The 13,137-nt window shown below is 35.0% G+C and overlaps 1 protein-coding gene across 12 annotated transcripts in view; it reads right to left on the bottom strand.

Annotated features, from left to right (window-relative positions):
* FNDC3A (fibronectin type III domain containing 3A) overlaps positions 1–13,137 on the bottom strand; it is a 112,169-nt gene that overhangs the window by 14,707 nt on the left and 84,325 nt on the right. For 11 of the 12 annotated variants that reach the window (XM_061133150.1, XM_061133146.1, XM_061133147.1 and 8 more), the window contains 10 exons: positions 12,892–13,030; positions 11,101–11,154; positions 8,678–8,802; positions 8,128–8,302; positions 6,459–6,545; positions 3,798–3,936; positions 3,206–3,274; positions 2,282–2,400; positions 809–914; positions 546–721 (listed from right to left, as the gene is read on the bottom strand). In XM_061133150.1, coding sequence (XP_060989133.1) covers positions 546–721; positions 809–914; positions 2,282–2,400; positions 3,206–3,274; positions 3,798–3,936; positions 6,459–6,545; positions 8,128–8,302; positions 8,678–8,802; positions 11,101–11,154; positions 12,892–13,030 — 1,189 coding nt within the window. The remainder of the gene's footprint in view (positions 1–545; positions 722–808; positions 915–2,281; positions 2,401–3,205; positions 3,275–3,797; positions 3,937–6,458; positions 6,546–8,127; positions 8,303–8,677; positions 8,803–11,100; positions 11,155–12,891; positions 13,031–13,137) is intronic. The other variant, XM_061133141.1, reaches the window with a different exon arrangement.

Here is a 13,137-nt window from a genome sequence, read left to right as displayed (position 1 = left end):
CAAGGAGTTTAGCTTTCGTGTGCCCCAGCTTCCTCAGCTATAAAATGGAGATATCACCTATTCTTTCCATTTTATGGAGTTATACAGATACAGAGATAATTAAAAACAAAAAAAAAATACACAAAACCAGAAATGCTTGGAATGTACGTTTTTTCCCTTAGGCAAAAAAAATGAATCACGAGTAATTGTCAACTGGAAATAAACACTGCGTACAACCAGCCTCAAAACACTTACTTACTCTTAAGTATTTCCTCTTATGATCATGTTTCTAGTCTTCTTACTAAGTAAACTCCATCAGCCCTGCCTGAAAGGCTCAGCTCAAGTTCAAAGTGTCACATATTAGTAATTGGAGTTTTAAAGTACTGAGATTCTGTAACAGTTAAGCTATGGTACATACTGACTTCTCATTTATCAACAGAGGCTTATTAAAAATTGTAAAATTTGGAGTCACATGTTAAAAGCAAAATGGTCAAATAATGGGCACAATGACAATGTTGTATGAAATACTCCTGGGATTTATAATTCAGTCAGCTCGGTTTTCCTACCCCCATTTTGTTAGCTGCACGTAGTCTGAAGCTGTAAGTCTTTCCAGGAAGAAGGTTGCTCACTGTACATTCTACTTCAGGACCTTGGTAAACTTCTCTGGGTTCATCTCTTTCTACAGGAGACATTTCCACCCCATAGCAAGAAATGGGTGATCCACCATTGACCAGAGGGGGTCCTAAAGGTGGAAAGATTCACGCAGTTAAACAAGAGGAATATATTTAGTACCGACTTAATTATAATTTATTACCAAAATGAAAATTACCCCATCGTAACTGTATTTCTTTTGCTTTGGGTCTACCCTGTAATCTGGGAGGGAGGCATGGGCCAGGAGGCACAGCTGGAGTCTGCACAAGTAAAGATTCAGATACCTGCCAAAACAAAAGCAAAAACAAAACAAAAATGCCCCAAGCCAAATAATCAGACTGCTTTTGTTAAAGGAAAATAAGACAAACACAAAGACTGCACCAATAATTTGCATTTGAGTATCAACAGAAAAGGAATAAAGTTCTGAATAAAATCAAATCTAATTAAATCATTAAAACACAAATTTTATACAGGCAAGTATTGTGTGCCTACTAGATATAAAGTTACCAGAAAAACAAAAAAACAAAACAAACCCCAACAAAGAACTCTTTTCTTCTTTCCATAATTAAAAGAAAAACCTCCCTCATAACCTAATGGACATTATTTTTGGTGTCCAAATGGATCTACAAATCTCTTCTAAAGAAGAATGTTTAACATTCTATAAATGCTGTTTGCTGTGTTTTTAGGAGGTTTAGACTATACTGCCCACTTGACTGTATTTTCCAACCTAAATGCTAATTTAATATTAACAACAAAAAAAAATCTTTTCTTTCACCCTAAAAATAATTTAAAGATCAGATAAGTGTGCGCAAGTACTTGGCATCTTTCTAGGTATTTGGTATTAGTTTTGGTATTAGTTTTCATTTCTATGCTACTTTTAATTTTAAATAAAATAGCTTAAATAAAAATAAAATAAAATAGTTTAAATAAAAGTTTATTTTAATAAAACTTTTAGTTTTATTTTAAAAGACATTCTCTTAAAAGCACTGACACTAACTCAGTGCTATATTCATTATCTGCACTGTATTAAATTGCATCCAAAGCCTGTTGTGTAGGACTTGCAACTCAATTTCACTGTACTCTCATTTTCAACAAAATGCTCCTAATTCATAAAAAAAAAAATCACTTTCATTGCATTAAATCTCATTTGAAAAAAATAACAATTATGAATGCTCTAAGATACATTATTGGTTGAATTCATTACAAAATCACTCCTATTAAAAAACATTATACTTTTCCAGAGCATTACAAATGTCTCATATATAATCAATGGCACATTTAAATCCATTTCTGTCTCTAGTAAGAAATAAAATAATTGCCAAACTTTTCTGAAATAAGTGTATATTTAGATTTTGTGTTTAAATAATTATTTTGTTTCTATTTCTGTTAGGTAGGGTTAATTGAGCATCATTCTAAAATTTATAAAATTTTCTACAATGTTTTTGTATACCTATTTTTTCCAAAGCTAAACAGCAACCAGACAACAGATATTCACTACAAGCTAAATACTGCATTAAGCTAGTCTGGTCACTGAAAATTTAACCACCTGGGTTATACATTTTATGGATGTACTTCAGTATTTGAGGTGGCATCTGATGATTTCATCTCATTTGACCAAACTTGAGAAAAACAATCTACACGTAAGTATTACCGCACTCTGTCCTCCATCACTGATGCAGTAAACTCGAAAACGATAGAAACAGCCTGGATTCAGTCGATCACAAAGATGTTCCCTAGTAGCTCCACTGTATATCATATCCCATTTGTTTCCTGTAAGATGGAAAAATTATGCTCCATCAGCGACAAGGTAATGTTTAACATTTTGGTATCATGGCAGGTATCCTAGCTTCACTAAGTAAGCATTTATGTAATTTGTCAGAAATGATTTAAGCCTGTTTTTTGAGTTTCCTGGAAATGATCTAATTTTCTTTATGTGTATAGCTTCCTAGACAAATTTGCATGGCTTTGTTGAAGTGAAATATCTCTGTAACTCTGTACAGACTCTGACTTAGATCGATAATTTGCTTTTAATTAAGTATTTTAAATGTGCTTACTGGCCCAGTAATAACATTATAACACACAAAGAGTAGAAAGAACCAATACCATAGGAAGTTTAGTCTTAATTAAAAGACATCTTTATTTTTTGCAAGGAAATAGGCCATTTGATATAAAGATAAAAACGTGTGATTCAAGAATAAAGCTCACTAGACAAAGAACTTATTACTAAAACTACTATAAGTTAAATTTTAGAAGATTTTTCTGATACATCTGGGTATAAATCTGAGTGAGCTAACCTTCAGAAGACTTTAGTCTAGGTATACTGGAATTGAGCAATGCAAACCAATGAGGAAAAAAATAAGAATGTAATAATATACGTATACAGCAGTCTTACATTTGAGTCACTGTGTATCTGGAGATTACAACTTAAAGTGGGTCATAACAGGCAAAATCTTATCTGCTACAAACAAAGGAAAAAAATCAAGAGGAAAGAAAAGACATCATGTAAAATTTAGAACCATGAAGACTCAAGGTAGACCGACTGGTTTAAATGATCAGTTTTAATAGTTATTCTTACCGTTAGAACCTTCTGCCATCTCTACTACATATTTATTGATGGCTGCTCCTCCATTGTCTTTTGGTGGGTCTATCCAAAGAAGCAAAAGTGGTATTGGGCAGAGTATATACAATTCAAAAAATGACATAAACTCATAATAAACAGAATACCAAACTCAGGATTGCTCTAAAAGTAAGAAGAATCACCTTCAATGACTTTTTAAAAATTAATACCAGCATCTTATTTACTCTGTTTTTACACAAGCAGATTCTCAATAAATTTTTGTTTTAAATGAATAAGTAATTTTAATTTCTCATAAAAACAGAATGAGCCATGAAAACTTTAGCTACAAGCTCAATAATCTTTCATTTCACACAGGCGGCCCCTGCTCACAGTTCTACAGTTGACCCCAAGTTCTTCCTCCATCAAGCCTGAACTTAGTATCTATGAGTACAATGCTCTCCAAAAGCAGATCCTCAGTAAGTCTCACATTTCTCAGTGAACTTACCTGAGCTAATAAATTTACTCAAGTATCTTAAAAAATGATCTAAATATTCAAATAATTTAAATCAAATATAAAAGTAATGACATACAAATATGTATAATATCTTACCCCAAGTTATTTTAAAACTATGTGAATGTATCTTTCCTTTAACTGAAGGCTTTACAGGGACTCCGGGTTTATCAGGACAGGTAGTAAACTCTACCACCTCACTTGGACTACTTTTACCTTCTGAGTTATAAGCAATAACCTATGATGAGAACACAAAGACATAATTAATGTCTGATACTTAATGATACTGGCTTAATGAACAAAGTGATGGGAGACAAATAGGGTCAATCAAATGATTTATGTGAGAACTGCTTGTCTTCAAAAGGAACTCAGCACATATGAAGAGAATTCAGGTATAATCCCCTTTCAGTCAGTCTTGAATGAGTCTAACATTTTGATACTAAACAAGAGTCATCACTGGAACAAGCTATATAATCTGATGATACTTGGCGAGGCTTAATTTAACTTATTCTTTTAATATTCTTCAGGGATTTAAAAAAACGTCACATTCTCTGAATTTCCTCTCTTTAAAAGATAAAGGTTAACTCCTCCTCCTTTTGAATTGTCCTTAATAACTTGCTTCTAACAAAGTGTGTAGCAGAAATGATGGTGTGTGTAGCTTCCCTATGGAGAAGCCCATGTGGTGAGGTTTTATAATTATAACTGAAGCAAAAATGCAATCCAATATCATAAGAGGAAAACTGGAAAAATGTTTGTATTCCTTAGATCCTTTGTAAATTGTGTCAATATAAAAACTGTATTTGAAAATTAAAATGACCCAGTGCTGTCAGAAGTTTTGAAAATGAAGCTAGTATACAAAGTAAGTATTGCAGGCATACTCCTTACTGTCTGAGCCGCCAGGGAAGCCCAAAATAAAACATAACAGATATAATTGTGCACTACATAAACAAATTTCCCGATATCACTAAAATTTTCTTTCTTAGGTTCTCAAGGAGTAATAAAACTTTTTAATAGTGAAAACACTTTACAATGGCTTCTATTATTTATTTGGAATAATTTGTTTAAACAAACAATGGTAGGAAAATTCAAATATTGTATTTGTCAACTAGTAAACATCCTGTTACATTTTTGGGAAAACCTCTGCACGAAAATGAAGGCTGGCTTATATTAAATTGTATATTAGCTAATTCAAGGCCCTGTCTGCCACGCAATAGCAATGTATATCACTGACCAAGTCAAAGATAGACTATATCCTAGAATGGATGCTTGGAAAGATTCAGGATTTCAGGAGTCTCCATAGGAGAATTTTCAAAGCTTGCTATTGCTTCAAGTGAGCAAGAATGATATATAGAGTCTCCAGGCCTCCAATGAGCAAAATACATATAGGGTATCTCTACTTTCCTAAAATAATTAAGTCTGAAGGCCATCAGATGGGACAGTGAGACAAGCACGTGTGCTGGGGGATGGACGAAGGTTGGGCGGAGGCAGCAGCATTCACCCTGCACGAACTCAAGTGCTCTGGATAGGACTTTAGGGAAGGCTATAAGGCTTACTGGGTTTCATCCAGTAAGTAAAATACCGTGAACATAAGTGGAGAAAAGTTTCTCACTGATGATGATGGGTGTTAGAAATAAGGAAAGTGAGAAAATTAGAATTAATCCGTGGCACTAGATCAAATGGAGGTATAGGGTGCAAACTCATGACTTTTAAAAATAGATATATATGTAGAAATATGTGTTCCTGCATGTAAAGGGTCTATGTGTGTCTACACACACACAGAAAACATACACATATACATCTAGTTCTTGGCTTTGTCCACTGAGAGGAGGCCTAGGAGTAGCAAAATCCTATAGCATTAAGGATTACTTATTACTTAATTACCTAATTACACTTACTACCCAGATCCTGACTTCTAAACACCACTGTCTGCTTAAAGGACCCAGGTGCTCTGAGAAATGGTCAATGTCAAATTTGAAGAAGAGAAAGTACATGATGAGAACGTAGTATCATGTGCCAGAAAGGAGGGGCTCAAAGAATGATGGGGTGGGGACATGTCAAAAAAATTAGAAGTCAGCTTAACAAGGGCTCCCAAAATCTAAGACAATTTGAACCTCATAACTGATAACCACAGCAACAAAATATAACCCACTCAGTAAACAGGAATCCATGAGTTCATACTAATATAAATGAGAAGAGAAAGCTTTTCCTTATAGTATAATGCCAACTAATCAATGTAGAAGAAATGTTAAAAACCACCACTTGGCAACCATTAATCATGGTTACTGAATGATTCAGGGCAAGAATTATCAATGGATGTTAAAACTAGTGGGTGAGACTTTGATGAGGAACAAGATGTCTATACAGTATCTTCAAAATACTTATTACAAAGGGAGAAAGAACAACTTTACAGCAAAGAAACACAGCAGGTATCACCTTAAGTAGCACCACTTCAAAAAAAAAAAAAAAAGTTTTTTCTGACATACCTGCCAAAAAAGCATATTCTGACTATGTTCAATGACACCCACATTTTAAAAGATGTTTTGTTCACATTTTACAGAGTCTTGTTAAGCATTAAGACTGCTTTGAATTGAAATACATAAAGTTTGAGAAGCATTATTATATAGTAAGAGAGTAAAACAATAAAGCTCATGAGAAAAGGCCAAAATATTTAAGATTTAAAACTATAGGAATGAGGCATGTACTTGGTTTTAAAACAGAACAGTAAGAACAATAAATCTTTCAAGGGCTTTCAAAGCTTACCTTAAATTTATACTTTGTACTACGTCTGAGATTTTTCACTGTGTAAGCAAGGTCTTCCCCATCATATTTAGGCTTAAAACCATATCCCTGGAAAGGGAAAAAAAAAATCTTCATTAGATGCCCAACAGCAGAAATACGGGGAATAAGAAATATGTGAAAAGATTCAGGTCCCCTTCATCTTCTGCTGTGTGCAATGTGAGTAATGCCTGGTTGACTGTAATCTTCTCCTTGCTGTTTCTATCTTGAGAAGACAGATCAAGAAATGCTGCTGACCATTTATAGGAGGACGAAGACCACCACTTACTCTCAGTAAATACAGTAACCAAGAGAAGATCTTTGTGTTGAGGGAAAATCAGAGACTATGGTAACATCACCATCAGTAAGCTTATCCCTAGAACTGAGGGAATTTCCCAGACGGATGTTGCAAGAATTAAACAAAACTATAACTATTTAACATATTCAACTCTCCCTGAACACACAACTGTGTTTAGGTGAAAGATGAGTGATTGGTTGGGCTGGCAGGTTGAGATGTCATTTAGGTTTGGCATTATTATTTCCAGCCCTATGCTTCACTACTTTCACAATGTTATTTTTAAAAGTTAAAAAAAACCAGATATAATTCACAAATCATGAAATTCCCATTTTAAAGTATAAAATTCAATGGTTTACAGTATATTCATAAGCTTGTAAAACCATCATTTAATTCCTAGTTCCAGAATAAAGCCTAAATAAACAAAGTACTTTTATTTTCTGGTTAGCAGTCACTTCCTTTCTTTTCTTATACACTAATACACTTTCTGTCTCTATGGATTTGCCAGTACCTATATAAATGGAATCACATAATGTATGGTCTTTTGTGATTTTGCTCTTTTATTTAGTATGACGTTTTTAAGGTTCATTCATGTGTGGCATATGTCAGTACTCAAAGCCTTTATATGGCTGAATGATATTCTACTACATGGATATATTACATTTTGTTTATCCAATTATTAACATTAGTTGACGGGCATGTCAGTTATTCCCACTTTTTGGTTATTATGATTAATGCTGCTAAGAACACTGGGGTACAGAGTTTTGTACAAATGTACTTTCAGTTCTTCTGGGTATATATCTAGGATGGACCAAGCTATTTTCAACTCATATTGCTTCAAAGTAACTCTGAAAAGCTATGGCGCTATAGGTAACTAACAGACGACAGTCTATCACTTGCTCAGCTCAGTGCTCTCACAGGAGCCGAGACGCTGTGACTGGACAGTCTCATGTGAGGCTCTTCAAAGTCTCCGTGGCACCTGGGGAGCAGCATTTGCCCACCGTTGGAGACTGCAGACAGCTCTTTCCTTATCTTTTAGCGCTGCTTAGTCTAAGGCTGTGGTGACCTTGCCCTCTCTTTACTGTCCCCAAAACATATACACTTACATGGGGTCTGTGCTATTCCCAGGCACAGAGTGCGTATACACACACACACACACATAAAAACAAACCCCCCTCCCACATACTGAGGGAGCAAAAGGCCGAGCTGTTCCTCACGTCCAGTCCTTTGCAGACAGTGACCAACCAAGGTTTCAAAGGACCTGGGGAAGGAGCTGGCTACTGTGGCAGCATTTACTGTATCAGGATTAATGTCACACTGAAATGTTCTATATACCCTATTTAAAATACATATACTTACTGAAGTTTCTTCCTCCATCTCTAAAATGTAAGAAATTCCTTCATCTGATGGTGTTCCTGAGGGTTTACTCCATTGTAAGGATAACCAAGTAACCCCGGCTTTAGTTAATATAGGACTTGCTGGCATAGATGGGGCACAGCCTGAGGTGTAATATAAGACTTCTTCACTAACACCGCTGTTGAAACAAATGGTTTTTAAGAAGGAATGAAGAAAAGTTAATTTTCTAAAGCCAAAAAACACAGTTTTGATAAATGACATTTTTGGTGAAAATGATAAATTTGATAATGCATTATAGTCCAATAATGTATCTTTGATGTGATAATAGCTTTATGGTAACTAGGTCAGATACCTAATGATGAATTATTATTTTTTAAAAACTGCCATTTACATAATTAAATTTCTCTTATAGTTTTTGCTAGGTTAGTAACACGTCTTAACCGTATCAATAAAGTGATAATAAACTGAGGCAGAATTTTCAGTGGTTAATTTGGACTGTAAATAATTTATACAAATGAACAGTCTAAAATATCTATATTAAAATGCATCTTACCTTGTACCATAATCATTTTTGGCTGATAGTCTAAATTTACAACCCATTGCTGGTGACAGTTTAGTAATTTTAAATTGCTTCTGTAAGCCCATATAACACTGACAAAAGTCTCCATTTCCTTTTCCCTAAAAGAAAGTTTTTATACATCACTGTACATTAATGTAAACAGAAATCCACATTAATTCCTGACAGTAACATATTAGCTAGTATACATTTAAAGTCATCTTTGTTACATACATGTCATGAATCTCAAGAAAAGGTTGAGATAACACATGCTTTATACAATACTCATTGTTCATTAATGCAAAATTAAAAAACCAAAGAGTAGGCATCTCTGTATAGCTTCCTGAACTAAACATCCCATTTTAGAGCTGATGGTAATCCTCTGGCTTTTAATAAAAGAAACTTTCTGGGTATGGATCCCACAACTCTATGGAGGGACTGGTAGTGGTAGAAATAGATTGATCTTCAACATGAAGTATCTGGCTGCTCTCCTTAACCTATGAAAAGTTCTATGCAAACAGTTTTAAAAAAGGTCCCTCCTATGCATCTTCAAACCACCTGGACAGCTGCTAAACGTGCTTAAAGTAAAGACTTTGATGCTACTACTGATTAGATTTAACACTGAAAAAGTGTAAGTAGATAGAAAAACTCCATTATATGTATTAAGATGGGAGGGAGAAAAGTTTGCAGTTCAGGACAAGTGAAGAGTTTTAGAAATTTAAGTGTTATATAACATCTACAAATTTCTCATTTTCTACCCATTACTCTTTATTGTGTGGTAGAGGTAAAGGATAGGGCTTCCCAGGTGGTGCTAGTGGTGAAGAACCCGCCTGCCAATGAGGAGACATAAGAGATGTGAGTTCAATCCCTGGGTCGGGAAGGTCCCCTTGAGAAGGGCATGGCAACCCACTCCAGTATTCTTGCCTGGAGAATCTCTTCAACTGAGGACCCCTGTGGGTGGGCTACAGTCTATAGCGTCACAAAAAGCCGAAGTGACTTAAAACACACACACACACACACACACACACATAAAGGGTGGTTAGAGTGACCTCTGTCAGAGAAAAATCTTTAGTCTGAATTTGGTTGCTTTGTTCAACTCTAATGTTAGTTTTAATAATGTTTATAGTTTATTCTATTGAGTTATCTAAATAGAAACTCATATTATCTCTAAACAATGATAATTTTGTCCCCCAGGCCAGCCACCATAGCTCTACCTCTTTTTTTGACACTGTTTAGCTATAATTTCCTGAGTAACGTCAAATAAAGGTGGCAAAAACTGGTAACTTTGACTTATTTTTGCTTGGCTAGAAATGCTTTTATTGTTTAGTGATAGTACTTCACTTAATACAAAACTATCAAATAAGGGATTACTCTTGTATTCCTAATTTGAGTTTTAAATGAAACTGGTAATAAATTTTATCAAATACTTGTCATAATTTATCAAGACGATAATAGTTTTTCTTCTCAATTGCTCTGATACTGCAACAGATTGCCTAATTCTGTATTCACTTAGAACTTCTGGAATAAAGCTTCCTTGGGTTGCGCCTCATTACTGCTTTAATATATGGCTGACATTTCCTCTACTCCCTCTGGCCCCTCCTCTCTGCTGCAGTGAAGCAGCAGGGCAACAAGAGAACATGACAAACGACAGCAAAACAAAGTACTAAGTAGTAAAGCCCAGGATGCTTGCTGCGGTAGGCCCCCAAAGATACCCAGGTCCTGACCCCTGGAACACGTGAATATGACCTCAGATGGCAGCACAGGCTGTATAAATGTGGTGAAAGTCAGGCTCCTGAGATGGAGAGATTATGCTGGGTCATCTGGGTGCATCGTCAGTGGAATTACAAGTATCTTTTCTAGAGGGAGGCAGAGAAGGACCTGAAGATGGTCATGTGATAAGGGCAGCAGGGGGAGAAAAGGCAATCTGATGTGGCCATGAACCAAGTAATGAGGAAGCCTCCAGGGGCTGGAGAAGGCAAGGCAATGGGTTCTCTATAGAGTCCCTGAAGTAAGCAGGGCTCAGGTGCCACCCTGACTCTGACCCAGTGAAAGCCATTTTGGGTTTCTGATTTCCAGAATTTTAAGAATAAAAGTGTTGTTTTGAGGTGCCCAGTTTGTGGTAATTTGTTAAAGCAGTCACAGTAAACAAACATGCTTGCCTTTAAGGCTGATGTGAAAGAAAATATTCCATCAAGTTAATTAACCAAGTGATTGCTTTGACGGTTGGTTTAGTTGGAAAAACTAAAACATCAGGAGGTCTGGTCAGTAACATTTTCTAAGAACACCATCAACTGACTCAAGCACCACATGAGATCATTCATATTGTTTTTAAAGAGGAAAAAATTATTAAACAGAAAGGCATTTCTGCCTGAAGGTATACATACATTTTAGACTAATTTAAAAAGTTCAAATGTACTTACCTCATCCCATTCTAAAATAAAACTTTGGATTTTAGAGCCATTGTCACTAGGTGCCTAAAACAAACACCAAAAAAAAAAAAACCCCCAACATGAGTACAAGTTAGTACTTTCATAAAAGGTATTGGTGATGATCTAATCTAAGGCATCTACTATGCTATAGATGTTCTCTGGGATTACAGATATAGATGTACATCCTATAATCCTTTTAACTGCAGAAAAGAAAACAACGCAGGAGACTACTCAGATATTTTTGAACTCTGAACAATCTCTTTTATCAAGAACTATCTTTTATCAGAAGGTTTTATCATCTTTAAGCTTCTGGGATAGATCCTGTCATTTTCATTAAAACTCAACTTATCAACACAGTCTGCAAGTGATACCATGTAATACACTAAAAAGTAAAAGAGCAAGTGTGCTGACAGGAACTCCAAGGGCGCATACTATCTGGATCTCCACTTCTAGGCTCCATGTGTTGACTGCCTAAGACTGTTAATTCATCAATCTGTTAATTTTCAGAGGTGAAAATTTCAGTTCTAGTCATTTTCCCCCAGGATTTGGTCACTCTAGAACTAAAGAATTTCACCTTTATTTCAGAACATGAAAAATTGTATTTTTTCTCCAGGATATTTTTTTTGAGAGCCTGTGATAATTTAAATTTTTTTTTTCTGTTTTTTTTCCATCCTGTTTTTGGTAATTTCTTTAAAATTTATTTATTTTTAACTGGAGGATAATTGCTTTACAATATTGTGTTGGTTTCTTCCTCCAGGACTTTTGAATGTATTCCTGGATATCCACATAGATGAATATCTGTTTATAATTATTATAGCCTAGAACCTGATTCCATTTTCCAAGGTTATCAGTGGTATAATTTTAACAGTGTATTCCCCTAAATGCAACTACTATGCAATTTGGAAAAGACTGTACTTAATTTTATTCAGAAATTTACCAAGACTTGTGTTACGATTTCAGAAAATCATGTCACCAATGACAACAATGCCTGTTTTATCTAGGATCCAATTCGATCTAGTGTCTATCCACTTTATTACATCTTCTTGTGTAATATTGGGTCGAAACAATTATACACTAAAAAAAATATAAAGAAACTGCCTTTTGATGCAGGAGATGTAAGAGACGTGGATTTGATCCCTGGGTTGGTTAGATCCCCTGGAGGAGGGCATGGCAAACCACTCCAGTATTCTTGTCTGGAGAATCCCATAGACTGTTCATGGGGTTGCAAAGAGACATGACTGAAATGACACAGCATGCATTCTATTAGAAATAATTTTATTCCTCCTTTATGGCATCATATTAATATTTGGGTTAAGTTATTATGAATCTCATTTTAGGATAAAATTCAGGATATAAAGGTGTTACTACAAAATATAGAAAGCAGTCTGAGAAACACATTGCAGTGTCATCACACATTCAGTGTAAGGACTGCTAATTATAAGCCAATCTTTTCTGTTATATTTATGTTACATAAATGTTATATTTTTCTGTTTCTGTTTAGTTTTATGTTTTTGTTACATATATGTTATATATAACATATAATTTATTTGTAACAATGTTTCTGTTATATTTATGTTACATTTATAGTTGTGTTATGTAAGAAAAACTGATAAGAGTGTTATTTTAGGATACAAGGAACAAATGCCTATTTAATATACCGTGAAGAGCAGAGCAAGTTAGCTTAAACCTCTTTTTGTCTCCGAAAACAAATGAAGTTTAATAGTACAGGGCAAAAAAAAAAAAGGAAACAAACGTCCAGTTGGAAACACTCTACAGTCTTACCTTCCACTGCAAAGTGAGTGAGTTTTTGGTCCGATTGGCTATCCTCGGTGGGTTAGGTATGTCAGGTTCACAGCTCAAGGTGGTAAAGGTTTCAGCTTCAGAAGGCGTTCCCTTTATAGAATTGTATTCTGCCTGGACTCTATGGTGATAAAATAAATAGTTTTATCCTGCAGAATCACTGTCCTACCATTCTATAGCATCACCTTTAAGTATCTGCAAGTCAGTAAAGTGCCCTCTAAATGTTCT

Source organism: Dama dama, chromosome 30, assembly GCF_033118175.1.
Source record: "Dama dama isolate Ldn47 chromosome 30, ASM3311817v1, whole genome shotgun sequence".
Lineage (NCBI taxonomy): Eukaryota > Metazoa > Chordata > Mammalia > Artiodactyla > Cervidae > Dama > Dama dama.
This window is presented reverse-complemented; position numbering and strand designations above follow the sequence as displayed.